Source organism: Ostrea edulis, chromosome 1 (genome assembly GCF_947568905.1).
Source record: "Ostrea edulis chromosome 1, xbOstEdul1.1, whole genome shotgun sequence".
Taxonomy (NCBI): domain Eukaryota; kingdom Metazoa; phylum Mollusca; class Bivalvia; order Ostreida; family Ostreidae; genus Ostrea; species Ostrea edulis.
The window spans coordinates 95644109-95659846 of NC_079164.1; the positions used below are offsets into that span (position 1 = coordinate 95644109).

Genomic DNA, 15738 nt, shown 5'->3' on the forward strand with positions numbered 1-15738 from the left:
GATGCATTTACTTTGTTTTTAAATTTAGAGATTTGTGGTCCTTACCAGTGTGGGAGAGCCATTTGGTGAGGGAGTGGGGTTGGGTGTTGGATTAGGATTCTGACAGTAAGGCATCTGGCAGCATTGGTCATTTGGATCGTTCACCATTGTGCAGTATGGAGGCAACTGTGGCACCCTGTTGCATCTGTTGAAGAATGAGCACTATTTACTCTAATGTTGTTTTAAATCTACTTCACACTGAAACCCAACTGATGATTTGTGAATTTTAAAAGGTTTCTCTGTATAAAATTAACATTTCCACATAACTTCTTTGGATGTACCAGAGTTTCTTGTTTCCTTTTCTAACAGTTGATTTCACACCATTTGACTTACTTTTCTGTACATTGGTAGTGGCCCGTGCTAGCATCCAGACACACACAATGGTAGGTACATCCATCATCCCATTGCTGACCCTGGCTGTAGATCTTTCCATTGTACACACACACATCTACAAGTTATCAAATAACATTCCTCCAGTTTCAAACAAGGAAAAATGAAATAATGTATATTCTGTACTAAATGACTCGAGCAAATTACACTTTGTTTGGATGGTCTTTGGTATTAGATAAAAAAAAATTCAGAAAACCCAATTAAATTACTTAATCAAACAATATTGTATACAACTTTATTTTTTCTCTTTCAGTATAATAGTTTTAAAAATTTTGCAGATAGAATATTTTCTATAAGGACTTCTTACTTCTGTTACCACCAGATGGCGATCCAGGAGAGGGAGGGACATTCTGTCCATTGATGGTACCCCCTGGACTGAAAGGGACAAGGGTGGTGGAGTTCACACAGGTGGGTGTCTGGCAGCATTTGTCATTGGGGTCTGTTACCATTCGACAACCACTCTTCAGAGGAGGGAAAGTTGGGCATCTAAACAAAGAATGGGGCTGCATTTATTTGTCACGTTCCATTTGATACCAACAAACAAAGTATGAGGCTGCATTTATTTGTCATGTTCCATTCCGAAGCCAATAAAATCAATTATCCATAACAACACCAAATATCAGAAAAGCATAGCTTTCAAATTTTCAATGCATGCAATATTATGCAGAGGAAATAATCCTGTGAATTGTGTGTTATTTTGTGTGAATGACATCATGTTTATCACATCAGTGCTTTTCATACAAAAGAATTACTACCTTATTCAGGCAGTTTCCCTCACAGAAATTGTCAAACATCTTCATAAGGAAAAGACTGATCAGTAACAGGATGTTTTTGTCATTTAATCAAGCAGTTTCAGAACTTTGTATGATGTCAACTTTATGATGTGCATGCAGTGTTACACAATAAATTCGAAGCATTATGTGAAAAGGTTGAAAAACAAAGCTATAATAGTTACAAAAATCAATAGTTACATATATGTATGTAATTTTTCAAGCATGGAAGAATTCAACGTTGAAAAATTTCCAATATACAAGAATACAGCTTTTAAAACTGGTGTGAAAAATGCTGATATGGCATTGGTATTTAACTATGTTACCCGATTCGATTTTAATAAGACAGAGAATTTACTGAGTTTGATGAAAGGAGAAGACAACAAACAGTGATCAATCTCACAACTCCTACAAGCAACACAAAATAGAGAGTTGGGCAAACACGGACCCCCGGATACACCCGAGGCGGGTTCAGGTGCCCAGAAGGAGGAATTTTAGGATACAATTTGAATAAGATGGAGAATTTTCTCCGAGTGGAGAAGAGGAGACCCACCTGTCTTTACATGTAACTTGTCCAGACATGCCGCTCTCACAGGTACAGATCTTGTCACAGCCATCTTCGAATGTCTTGCCTGCCTGGTAGGGGATTCCGTTGTACACACAGAAGGCTAAAACAAAATTCAAATCTAATAAGATCTACCTTTTTAATCTCAATCTCATCAGCATTACAAACCACCGAATGTCTTAACACAGATACTGAATCTGCAGCATTATAAACCACCGAATGTCTTAACACAAATACTGAATCTGCTGCAGCATTATAAACCATTGAATGTCTTAACACAGATACTGAATCTGCAGCATTATAAACCATTGAATGTCTTAACACAAATACTGAATCTGCTGCAGCATTATAAACCATTGAATGTCTTAACACAAATACTGAATCTGCTGCAGCATTATAAACCATTGAATGTCTTAACACAGATACTGAATCTGCAGCATTATAAACCACCGAATGTCTTAACACAGATACTAAATCTGCAGCATTATAAACCACCGAATGTTTTAACACAAATACTGAATCTGCTGCAGCATTATAAACCACCGAATGTCTTAACACAAATACTGAATCTGCTGCAGCATTATAAACCACCGAATGTCTTAACACAAATACTGAATCTGCTGCAGCATTATAAACCACCGAATGTCTTAACACAGATACTAAATCTGCAGCATTATAAACCATTGAATGTCTTAACACATACTGAATCTGCAGCATTATAAACCACCGAATGTTTTAACACAGATACTGAATCCTTACACATTTCCATGTGCTGAAGGCAACATGGGCATCAAGTTAATCCATTAATCAATCTTTTTGATGATAACTAAGTGAGGTCACATACTAGGAGTGGGCGTGTTCACAGGGCCTGGTGTGGGGTTGACTCCTGGGCGGGGGCTTGGTGTCAGTGCTGGTACTGGAGTCGGATTAGTGCAGTCTGGCTTCTTACAGCAGGGGTTGGCTGGGTCATTCAACATTACACAGCCCACTGGCAAGTTGGGGTACCTTGGACAGCTGATAGAATAACCCAAATTTTAACAGTCTTTTTTCTAAGAACCACAAAATGAAAATGATATTTTGTGTTAAAAAGGATTAACAGTGTCATCACTGTAAGAAAGGGAACATTCAATAAACCCAGCTTTAACTCTGGATTCTGCTATCAGATAAAAAAAACTGAATTTTCATGTAAGTAGCTTTTAATCATTTTTCTTATGCCATAGTGCTGCACGTAATTGCTTTAATACAGTACAACACAGTTACAGCAAACACGCTTATAATGAATTCATGTTTACAGTGAAGCGATTTTCATTCACTGTAGTTATAAAACATAGGAACTTATATAACTAATTATGTTCGTTTACTATAAAGCGTGTCCTACAGTACATGAGAATAATTTTCTGTAGCCGACTGTGATTCTATGAGAATAATTTTCTGTAGCCGACTGTGATTCTATGAGAATAATTTTCTGTAGCCGACTGTGATTCTATGAGAATAATTTTCTGTAGCCGACTGTGATACTTTGAGAATAATTTTCTGTTGCTGACTGCAATACTTTGAGAATAATTTCTGTAGCCGACTGCGATACTTTGAGAATAATTTCTTTAGCCGATTGCGATACTTTAAGAATAATTTTCTGTAGCTGACTGCGATACTTTGAGAATAATTTCTGTTGCTGACTGCAAAACTTTGAGAATAATTTTCTGTAGCCGACTGCAATACTTTGAGAATAATTTTCTGTAGCCGACTGCGATACTTTGAGAATAATTTTCTGTAGCTGACTGCGATACTTTGAGAATAATTTTCTGTAGCTGACTGCGATACTTTGAGAATAATTTTCTGTAGCCAACTGTGATACTTCTTTAACTTACATTTCTGTACACACGTATCGGCCTGTCATTCCATCCTGGCACTCACAATTGTAGTCACATCCATCTCTCCATTTCTGTCCCTGGGTGTAGGTTTTACCTTTGTATACACACACCTCTAGCAAACAGAATATAAAAATCTAGTCTTAAACTGATTTCATTGGGAGTGTGACTGATGGGAGGAAAGTCGATTTAAAGAAGGAAAAAATCTCATTTCATTTCACACATAGATCATGTACATTTATTATCTAGACTAAGTATATATAGTTCTTTGTAGTACAACTGTACAGGACACTAAATGACCCATTTTGTCCCTTTCATACAAAAGCATTAGCTAGAATGATATACAATCTATTTATTCTATAGTGTTATAAAACTTTTCTCTTAATTTGCAAAATATGGAATTTACCATTCTTTCTGAATCCATCCTAGTTAAGATAATTCTGTTCAATTACTTGTTATGCCAACAAGTTTCATATTATCAATTACTGGCAACAAGTTAAAACTGCATTAATTTTAAGAAATTGTATCAGCTAAGTTACACACACAAGTGTAGGTTTAAACATACACAAATTGGATACTATGTCCACATAAGTCAAACAGGATGAATCTGATTATATATATATTTGATTCTTTTTTCTCAGATATGAGAGGATGACAACACAGTTGATTTTGATTCCGATTACTTACTAGGCTGAGGAGTGGGTTGGGTGGCCGGTGGCTGTGTGGTCAACAGTCCTGGGACAGGTGTAACATTGGGATTAGGTGAAGGAATCATGAATGGAGGATAGGTGCCTCCTGGATAAGGTGTTGGGTAGGGGTATGGTTGTGGTGTGGGACTGGAGTTGGGATTAGGATTAGGATTAGGATTGGGATTAGGGTTTGGAGTAACATATGGTGTGGGGTTTGGTGTGGGGTTGGTGCCGGTGATACTGCCAGTTACTCCGGACGGCTGGTTAGGATTGGTCTGATCACATTGTGGGATCTGGCAACATTTGGGATCATTGGGATCAGGGACCATGATACAAGTTGGTGCAATGTTAGGATACTGAGCACATCTAAAACAACATAGAAAATATTTTTTGAATTCAAAAACTGAGATTATTGATAGAAAAATAGAATAATCCCTTAATAGTCAAATTCATAAGTTGTAGAATCACCTTGATCTACAGGTGTAGTGTCTAAGTTGTAGAATTACCTTGATCTACAGGTGTAGTGAATTACCTTGATCTACAGGTGTAGTGTCCTGTTGTTCCATCATCACAGACACATATCTGTTTACATCCATCATCCCACTGTTGTCCTTGTGTGTAGGATTTCCCATTCATGATGCAGGCATCTGTGTAACATTTAAAAAGGAAAACAGTAGGTTTTCATACTCAAGCAGATAATATTCATACACAACTAAACTGTTAAATGTATACATCTGGACCCCACAGTTGTGTTGCACAAAAGTTAGTTAACTTTAACTGACAGTAAACCTCTAGTTATCACTATATAAGTAACCATTGTGCACTAGTTATCACTATATAACTAACCTTTGTGCACTAGTTATCACTATATAACTAACCTTTGTGCACTAGTTATCACTATATAACTAACCTTTGTGCACTAGTTATCACTATATAACTAACCTTTGTGCACTAGTTATCACTGTATAACTAACCTTTGTGCAACTGGGTCCTGTTCTTCAAACAAAAAGCATTACATAAAGAGCAAAAACCATCCCACATAAAAAGTGTTCAGATTTATAAATAGTAAATAAAAACTTCTCTTTTAAATTAAATGATAAAAAAATGTTCTCTTGCAATCAAAACTCACTCTTGGGCTGTGGTTGTGGTGTGGGTATGGGTCCTGGAGTGACAGGGGGGCTCAGAGTTGGTGGGAAGGTGGAGCCTGGGAGTGGTGTCCTGCTTGGACCCGGGGTAGGGGTTCCAATAGGTCTTGGTGTGGGAGCAACAACATTACAGTTAGGGACCTTGCAGCAAGGATCCTTTGGATCTTGTACCAGATAGCAGTAACTTGGGATCTGCGCATACCTTGGACACCTTTATAGAAAATAAATATAAAATATATTAAGGTGGCTCACTACACTCAGAAATAGATTCTCAAATCAGTACAAATTGATTTAATTATAAAAGATATGATGACATACTATAAGTATGTACGCCAAAAAGGCAAAAACTATACAAATTTGGATAAAAACATGATTTTCAAAAAAAATTATTTCAACACATATGAATAAAAGACTCTAGGGGATTTGAACTCGAGATCTGCAGTTCACCACCCCAATGCTTTAACCACTGAGCTACAATTTCACAAAACATTTAAATCGCCATCTTGTGACGTGGTGTCACACAGAGTATAAGCTTTAGTGTAGTGAGCTACCTTAATCAAGAATTGGAAAAATCTCTACAGAAATTGTAGAACCATTTCTTATGGAGTTGTTGTACAGTTATCAAGGTGTAATTACATCTAAACAAAAGGCTGTATCTCTTGTGTGAAAAGACCTACATCTTACTCCATCCTAGAGATTTCAACATACAAGAATTTACACCGCTTAGGAATGCTTGAGAGTTATCCCCCTTGCTGTGTTTGAGAAAGACTTTTAAAGGTATATCAACTATTTATACATACTTTTCGGTACATCGATACTGTCCAGTGGTGCCATCAATGCACTCACAATTGTACTGACAACCATCTTGCCATTTTTGTCCTGTGGCATACTTCATTCCCTTGTAGTCACAGAGTGCTGTTGAAATACATTTTTATTACCCATTGAATATGTTCATATCTCAAAGTCCATGCAACAGATTGATTTAAAAAAAAGATATGTATTATGCCCAACTTCTATGATCATTTTAAGTTGTTCATTGTTCATAGTAAAATGCAAACTTGAAAATTAGCAGACTCAGTTTATTTATCCATATACATGTATTTGTCAGTATCTAAGTGACCTACAATGTATGCTCTTTCTTTATCTTAGCAATACAGCAAGCAAGATTTAGAAAACCATTCTGTACTAACCTCTGAGTGGGGGAGTCTGAGGTTTGCCCACAATGGTACCCACTTGTCCAGTGGGGATGGGTGATGGGTAAGCTGATGGAACGGGGGTGGCGACAGTTCCTGGAGCAACAGTGTTCACTCCTGGCATGGGGGAAGGTGTATTGACTGGCATTGGTGTGGGTATCACCGTGCAGGAAGGTACCTGACAGCAGGGGTCATTGGGATCTGTGGTCATTACACATCCTGGGTTCAACTTGTAAGATGGACATCTAGAAGGAAAAATCAGATCAAATGTTACCCAAACAAAATCTTTTACACACTGTAAACAAATTTTATGAACTTGCTCTGCAACAAAAGTATAGATAAGAGTTTAAAGATTTTATAGTGCAATATTTTTGGCATGGTAAAACAGATAACAATGATTATCATACTTCTGTTAAAATGTTTCCTAGGTTAACCTATACCCCTGGGTATAAAATGTGCTATCTACCCCTCAAAAATTGCTTGTATAATTTTGATGACAATTTTGATTTCCTGTAATTTGATTGGTTGGTGATTCCTCCAACAGAAAAGAGTTCCACAACAATGTCATCTGTCAATAGCAGGTATTATCATTTATGATTTTAATGACATATCTAAATATTCAATGAATAGTTGGTTTTTGTTCATTAATTACATGTTTCTTAATATTGAAATTTGGTTCTTTCTTTTTCCTCAAATCAGTATACAGCAAAAGCAGTTTCTGTCAGATTTGATAAAAGAGCTATTTCATTAAGAGTTATTTCATTAATAGCTATCTCATTAAGAGTTATCTCATTGACATCTATCTTATTAAGAGTTATTTCATTAACAGCTATCTCATTAAGAGTTATTTCATTAATAGCTATCTCATTAAGAGTTATCTCATTGACATCTACCTTATTAAGAGTTATTTCATTAACAGCTATCTCATTAAGAGTTATCTCATTAACAGCCATCTCATTAAGAGTTATCTCATTAACATCTATCTCATTAAGAGTTATCTCATTGACATCTATCTCATTAAGAGTTATCTCATTAACAGCTATCTCATTAAGAGTTATCTCATTAACAGCCATCTCATTAACAGTCAATGGATAAGCGTATACAACTCAGACAGAGCAAGGACTAACAGCAGTCTAACAATGGATCAAAAAATAAATTCAAAGTTTACCTGTCAAAGCAAGTGTAGATATTCTTACTGGCATCGTCACAGCGACATCTCTGCACACACCCCTCATTCCAAGTGTCTCCCTGTTTGTAGGACACACCCTTGTACAGACAGACAGCTGAAGAGACATTGGCATACATGTATATTCCTGAACTTGGATACAGATTCAAAGTCTTTGGGGCTAACAAACCATTTTAAGATGCCAATGCTTTAACATGGTAATGAGTACATGGTGTATCAAAACTACATTCATCACAGATAATGGATAATTTGTGAATTTGATACAGCTTTTTAAAAACACTGGTATTAAATTCTAATAAGTTTTGATGAGGTCATTTGTACATTAGGCATTTGAACTGCAGTATCTGCATGTACATATATTATACATAGATTTTTATATTCTGTATAACATGTATTATACATATACATGCAGATACTGCAGTTAATGCTCAATGTACAAATGACCTCATCAAAACTTATAAAAAATGAGCTACAAATAACATTGCAATAAGATTTTTCAAAAAAGACATTTTTCAAAGAAAAATGGTGAAAAATGAAATAACTCACTCATGGCAAGGTAGTGTACACTGTATTGACAACACCAAATAATGAACAGGCTTAAATTTCTTTTTAAAAATCTCTAGCTTAAGTTTGAGGGTTTTTTTTTAATGAGCATTCAAAATTTGAGTAAAAACTTAAGACTGAAGTCCAAGTTTAAACTTAAGTTTATTTCGATAAATCCAGGCCAGAACCGTACCATATTAATACTATTTCAACACTCATAGCCAGTTATTGTAAACTGTATAAAACCAAAACAATGAACAGAACCGTACCATATTAATACTATTTCAACACTCATAGCCAGTTATTGTAGACTGTATAAAACCAAAACAATGAACAGAACCGTACCGTATTAATACTATTTCACACTCATAGCCAGTTATTGTAGACTGTATAAAACCAAAACAATGAACAGAACCGTACCGTATTAATACTATTTCAACACTCATAGCCAGTTATTGTAGACTGTATAAAACCAAAACAAGGAACAGAACCATACCATATTAATACTATTTCAACACTCATAGCCAGTTATTGTAGACTGTATAAAACCAAAACAATGAACAGAACCGTACCGTATTAATACTATTTCAACACTCATAGCCAGTTATTGTAGACTGTATAAAACCAAAACAATGAACAGAACCATACCATATTAATACTATTTCAACACTCATAGCCAGTTATTGTAGACTGTATAAAACCAAAACAATGAACAGAACCGTACCGTATTAATACTATTTCAACACTCATAGCCAGTTATTGTAGACTGTATAAAACCAAAACAATGAACAGAACCATACCATATTAATACTATTTCAACACTCATAGCCAGTTATTGTAGACTGTATAAAACCAAAACAATGAACAGAACCGTACCGTATTGATACTATCTTAACATCCAGATCATGTCCACTCACTAATACTGTTTCACCATCTCGATCATGTCCACTTACCTAGTGGGTTGGGTGCGGGAGTGGAGTTCGGATTTGGAGCGACTGTGGGGTGCCCTGGGGCAGGACTGGGAGTCTGTGGTGGAGGAATAGAGGGAGCTTGGGTCTGGTAGTTACAGAGGGGCTGTTGACAGCAATAGTCGTTTGGATCCTGAACAAGGCTGCAGTAAGGCGGCAGTGCTGGGTATGCTGCACATCTGTTAGCCAGTACAAAATAAAGTTTGTATTTAAATGCAGCCAGACAATATCTAAACTACCAAATATCTATCATTTCTTCACTGTGCATTTGCAAAAACATTCTGTAAACTCCAATTGCAACAACATTCAAGAACAAGCCTATATACACATATAGGTAAACCTCAAACATGAACCCCAATCACTTTCTTATAGAAAAAAAGGACCTTGCCAGATGCTTTCTACTCCTGTGGACATTTCCAGTGCATAGCTAAAAGTGGGTTTCAGTTCACTATAAAAAACACTTCAAATTCCATCATGCAGCACTGTAACATGGACCACTTCTATCATTTATATCTATGCTCTCTTGCTCTCTCAGATCCAGCAAAAATGAAATTTGAATATTTTGTTTGTTCGCCACGGTGTTTAGATAAGTTATTCACTAAAATCATTTTCATGTCAAAGCAACTTGATGAAAATATGGGTAGGGTTCGTGTAAATAAAATTTTCTTTTCAGTATGTCACATATTATTTTTCAGAACAGCATGAGTAATTGATGATATAATTAGTTCTCTTTTCTTTGATGCAGTCTCTCAGTGAAACAAAACAATGAACAGTAGTACTTACCTGTCAGTACATTTGTATTTGCCAGTCACTCCATTCTCACAGATACAGTTATAAGTACATCCATCTTGCCATCTCTGTCCTTGGACATATTGAACTCCCTTGTACACACAGACCTCTGAAAGAAATGTAAAAAACAAAATCCCCCTTATTTACCTGTTTGCATTTCAGACCTCTAAACTGTCACTGATCACTGACCATTTTGGCCCCACACTGGTACCAAAATCTCTACCCTTGGGATCATGAAATCAACAATATTGGTAAAGGACTACCTGCTCTTTCTAAACGTCCATTTAGTTTCAATTTAGTATCAACAGCACTAAAGAAGATGTTATTTAAGTGTTTTACACTACATGTATATGCAAAGTTTGGCCCCACCTAGGAGTCAGAACCTCTACCCTGGGGATCAAGAAATTTACAATTTTGGTAGGTCTTCCTGCTCTACATCACTATGCATTTTAGTTTTTCTTGCAGATGAGCAGTTGTAAAGAAGATTTTTGAAAATTGGTCCAGTGGACTTTTGAGTTTTTATGACTCAACTGTATTTCAGTTAATTTTGACATTAGTCCAAGCCAAACTTTACCTTTGGGTGCGGGTGTTGGCAAGGGCTTGGCAGTTGTTCCACCCACTGGCACTGGAGCAGGAGTGGCTGTAGGCGTTGGTCGGGCATATCCGGTGACAACACCCACTGGGACATTGGTGATGAGTTGAGGAGCTACGGTGGATCCATCGGGTCCTGGTGAGGGGGTGGGGAACCCGTTGGGTCCTGGGATACAGGAAGGAACTTTACAACACTGAGGATCTTTGGGATCTGCCACAAGGATGCAGTTTTGAGGAACAGAATCATATTTGCGGCATCTGAAAGTTATACAAGCAAGTGTACAATTATAACAATGAGATTCAATGGTAAAATTTGCACCACTAAAACACATTAGAATATTTTTTTGATAACACTGGAATGATTTGTACAGAGTGACAACATCTCATTTACTTTAACTATTTTTCAGTCTAAATCACATTTCCCATTAAAAAGGTTCAATTTTAAGTCTTGTCTACAAACTGAAATCTATGCAAGAATTTTGAAGCATAAATTGCATAAGAAGAAAATGAATGTGACCATAATATTCAGTGAAGATAAAGGAATTTACAGACCTGTCTTGACATCTGTAGAATCCAGTGCTTCCATCCTCACATCTACAGATTCGGTCACAGCCATCATACCACTGCTGTCCCTGGGTGTATGATCGGCCATTCATCACACAGATGTCTGCAATCACATGGAAAAAATAATACAATATTTCTTCTCATAATAGGCAAATATACATGTACCATCAAATTCAGAGCATACTATTTGACAGCCACTGTGATGTTTCACCTCAATCCATTATACAGTCAGATTATACAATGTATATTGTTATACAGGTTTACTCAAACTATACAGTGCCACATTATATAATACTGGGTCTATATGTGTAGTCATGGTAACATAAATACACTATTATAAATCCATCTCTAGCAATAAGAAACATACCATTTACATTCAGAATTTTGTTGTCTATCAATATGTAGTAAAAAATCAAAATTAGGTACCACTACTTCTATCTCACTTACTCTTTGGCTTAGGTGCTGGCGTTGGTCCAGTGGGGTTCGGGTTCGGGTTTGGGTTCGGATTTGGGTTTGGATTGGGGTTCAGTGTGGGATTTATTCCTGGTGCTAAGGTTGTCCCCGGCTGTGGATTTGGGTTCGGGGTGTTTAATGGGTTTGGTGCAGGGGTCGACACTGGAGTGGGCTGGCAAAAGGGAACTCGACAGCATTGGTCCTTTGGATCGTTGACCAGGGAGCAGGTAGAGGGTAAACTTGGGAACTCTCCACATCTACAATGTAAGTATGTAGTACTAAAGTTCATGCATCATTGTTACAGTAAACATAGGTAGAGGGTAAACTTGGGAACTCTCCACATCTACAATGTAAGTATGTAGCACTAAGTTCATACGTCATTGTTACAGTAAACATAGGTAGAGGGTAAACTTGGGAACTCTCCACATCTACAATATAAGTATGTAGTACTAAGTTCATATATCATTGTTACAGTAAACATAGGTAGAGGGTAAACTTGGGAACTCTCCACATCTACAATATAAGTATGTAGTACTAAGTTCATACATCATTGTTACAGTAAACAGTTTTATAAGAGGTTGAAAAAAATCAAACATTCAAAAGCAATGCCTTGATAATACAATTTTTTCACAAAAAATGTTTTGAGAGACACAAGTGCAGCTGCATACACAAGAAAAAACTGTCAAAGCAAGTGTTAAGCATGTATTGCATAGCAACACATATGCCCCACCAGTCTCCAGTCTATGGGGCATGACAAAACTAAAACTTGATTAAAATTATGTGGAACTCCCATAATAAGAAAATACTGATAACTAAATAGAGAATCAAAAAGGTAGGTCAGTCAACCATGAAAAAAATTCTTACAAACTTTGTTAGAATAAGTCAACCTTAACAAACATGAAACTCGTTTGTATCGACTTATTAGATAACCCAAAATTAAATTTCAATTTCCTAAGTTATTATAATATCTATAACAACTTTAAAATTAGATAACCCAATATAACACTTCACTTCTTGAAGTTGAAGAATTTTGGACTAATTAAATAAAGTCTCAAAAACTAAATTTAGCACAAAATCCCATACTTCTCATAAAAATCTGTCAACTGCATGATGTAACTTGATTTGTAAACACACAATAGCAAATATATACCAATTTCAGTTTTCTAAACGAAAGCATGGTGAGAACAAATAAAGACCAATGGACAGATGAACGGAAACTAATAATACCGTTCTGTAATCTAAAGTAGGGTCTTAACAACATAGATATCAAATATAAAACCAGACTTGTTTACTGACATATTTGACAGAAAATACATAGTTTTGATTTACAAACAAGAGCAAAATTTTCCCCAGTATTCAGTACTATAATATTCACCTCTTGGTGCACTTGTACTTTCCAGCGTTGGCTTCTATACATTCACACTTGTATTGGCATCCATCATCCCACTTCTGTCCCTGGGTGTACTGCACACCTTTGTACACACAGACGGGGACTGGGTTGGGTACAGGGGTCTGGCCCGGTCTAGGGGTAGGGGTTACACCTGTCAAGTACATTACATTTGAGTTGGGGAGCTATAAAGGGGGGGGGGGTTGCTTATCAGAAAAGTTTTAATGTTTTATCTACAACCCTGGGGAAGAATCAAAGACCTGTTAAAAATCAAAATTATACAAACACTCATTTATGATCTACATAAAATCTTGTTTTTCTACGAGCAAGAATTTTGTACAACATCCGTATGTCTTTTATATATCTCCGTATCCCATGCAGCGCCTTGTAATTTCCCTTTCAACACTCCAGTTAAATACAAGCATGCATGCCCCTAGAGATCTCCTATCTGACATTCTCAGACATGAACAACAAATATGTGCGTATTAATCGCTCACTGACCGACTCCGATGATGGATCCTGTGACCACTGGAACCTGGGGTGGAGTGGGGTTGGGATTCAGCGTGGGGTTCTGACCAGGAAGTGGTGCTTTTGTGGTTCCTGGCTGTGGAGTACAGACAGGGATTCTGCAACAGCTATCACTGGGGTCTGTTGTCATGGTGCATCCAGTAGGAACTTGATCGTATCGGGCACATCTGTGAATACATTATACGTCTTACAATGTAAAATTTTCTCCTTTCCTATATATCACAGATGTATAACTGAAATTTTTAGATTTCTTAAAAAAGAACAACAACACTTCTCCCTATAAAGTAATTATCTCATTAGTTCAAGTCTTTTGAATTACTGGCATGACACTGGTGATCTAAGGCGGTGATGACTAATTTAGAGGTTCACTGATTACACATCTTTGGGGTATAACAAGACATTCAAAATCCTGTGGCAGATGGCAAATTTGGTGTTATAATTGGTTATCTATATATAATGAAAATTGTGATGAATCAAGTCATGGTAAATTGATGAATAACTGTAATCAATGAATATGTAGCCTATTAAGTCTATTGAGGTAAATTTGGTGGACTGAATCTGTTAGAATTGTGGATGTCATAAATCTTGCTTTTAAGAACAGTTGCCCCCAACATCTACTCATCAAAGTCTATGTGACAGGATTAAGTATACATGTGCTTGTAGATTCTTCTAAATTTACCTTTCATTACATCTGTAGAAACCAGTCTTTCCATTTTCACATACACAGTTCAAGGAACACCCATCTTGCCAAGTTTCTCCTTGTTTGAATTGAACTCCATTATACACACACACCTCTGTAAAATATCAAATTTTAGGTGTGAAAGTATTCTGGATTTTGATCATGAATGTCATAGATAAAAGATGGAATAGTAAGGTAACATTATAAAAATGACCACCAAGTTTTAGACTACTGAAAAATGACAACAAACACACATACCTGGAGGAGTGGGAGTTGGGAACAATGTAGGACCAGTGGGATTAAGGGGATTAGGGGACAGTGTGGTTCCCATGTTGGGAGCTGGAGTAACAGTGACCTGGATATTCACTCCCTGGAAGTTACAGTACGGCTTCTTACAACAGGGTTTGTTAACATCTGTGATCAGCTGGCATTGCTTAGGAAGTCCATTGTATTTAGGACAGCTGAAAATTTCAGTATCAAATAATTGTTAACATTTCAGTGAGTCATTTTCTGTCAGCATAAAAGATGTTGATTAGATAGGTGTTCAAAACCTTCATTACTATTGAGAATTCTTTGATAAAATATTGTATGGTCAGTATATACAACATCCACTAGACTTGTAGTGGGGGCTATATTTTTAATCCTGCACAAAAGTTTGTAACATACATCTCAGTACATCTATAGTATCCAGTCTGGGCGTTTGTGCATTCACAGTTGAAGTCACAACCATCCTGCCATCTCTGACCCTGGGTGTACTGGCTTCCCTTGTAGATACAGACAGCTAAAGGTAAAAATACAACAGATTTAGTCGTCTAAACTAATTCTATGTAGACACAGACAGCTAAAGGTAAAAATACAACATATTTAGTCGTCTAAACTAATTCTACATTGTACATAATTCCACTGTAAATTATTGAACAATTTCATATACGGTAAATCTGACTGGAACGAAAGTTTTTCATAAATAAGATCGCAGCAATCACTGTATTTCAGATTAAAAAGAGAAACTTAGAATGTCAGAGCCCAGTTATATCAACTAAATGCTCTTCTAGTTGATATTCATCTACCAGTTAACACTACACACATGAATATGTACATACAGTAGAACAATGGTCTAACTGAGCCCTAGTTGTCAACTTACGGACAGGTGCTGGTGTGGATCCAGGAGTTGGTGACCCAGGAGAGGGATTAAGTCCAGGAGCCAGGGTTGGCTGAGGAGTAGGGGCCTGCATCAGAAAATTAAAATAATCAGAACTGCAGGATATAGTCAACCAGGTCCAATCACAGTCAGTGTAAGTCAGCATGGTCCAATCACAGTCAGTCCCGTCCAATCAGTCAGTGTAAGTCAGCATGGTCTAATCACAGTCAGTGTAAGTCAGTCCCATCCAATC

At 36.7% G+C, this 15738-nt stretch overlaps 1 protein-coding gene across 1 annotated transcript in view; it reads right to left on the reverse strand.

The window, feature by feature from the left end:
- LOC125672664 (uncharacterized) overlaps positions 1–15738 on the reverse strand; it is a 56751-nt gene that overhangs the window by 22532 nt on the left and 18481 nt on the right. The window contains exons 30-52 of the mRNA XM_048908865.2: positions 15489–15573; positions 15014–15128; positions 14606–14808; positions 14348–14462; positions 13642–13835; positions 13129–13294; positions 11748–12010; positions 11289–11403; positions 10720–10994; positions 10140–10254; positions 9342–9535; positions 7828–7942; positions 6657–6904; positions 6267–6381; positions 5451–5677; positions 4854–4968; positions 4320–4687; positions 3633–3747; positions 2609–2778; positions 1753–1867; positions 737–915; positions 373–487; positions 46–184 (exon numbers count right to left, since the gene is read on the reverse strand). Of these exons, the coding sequence (XP_048764822.2) occupies positions 46–184; positions 373–487; positions 737–915; positions 1753–1867; positions 2609–2778; positions 3633–3747; positions 4320–4687; positions 4854–4968; positions 5451–5677; positions 6267–6381; positions 6657–6904; positions 7828–7942; positions 9342–9535; positions 10140–10254; positions 10720–10994; positions 11289–11403; positions 11748–12010; positions 13129–13294; positions 13642–13835; positions 14348–14462; positions 14606–14808; positions 15014–15128; positions 15489–15573 (3861 nt within the window). The remainder of the gene's footprint in view (positions 1–45; positions 185–372; positions 488–736; positions 916–1752; positions 1868–2608; positions 2779–3632; positions 3748–4319; positions 4688–4853; positions 4969–5450; positions 5678–6266; positions 6382–6656; positions 6905–7827; positions 7943–9341; positions 9536–10139; positions 10255–10719; positions 10995–11288; positions 11404–11747; positions 12011–13128; positions 13295–13641; positions 13836–14347; positions 14463–14605; positions 14809–15013; positions 15129–15488; positions 15574–15738) is intronic.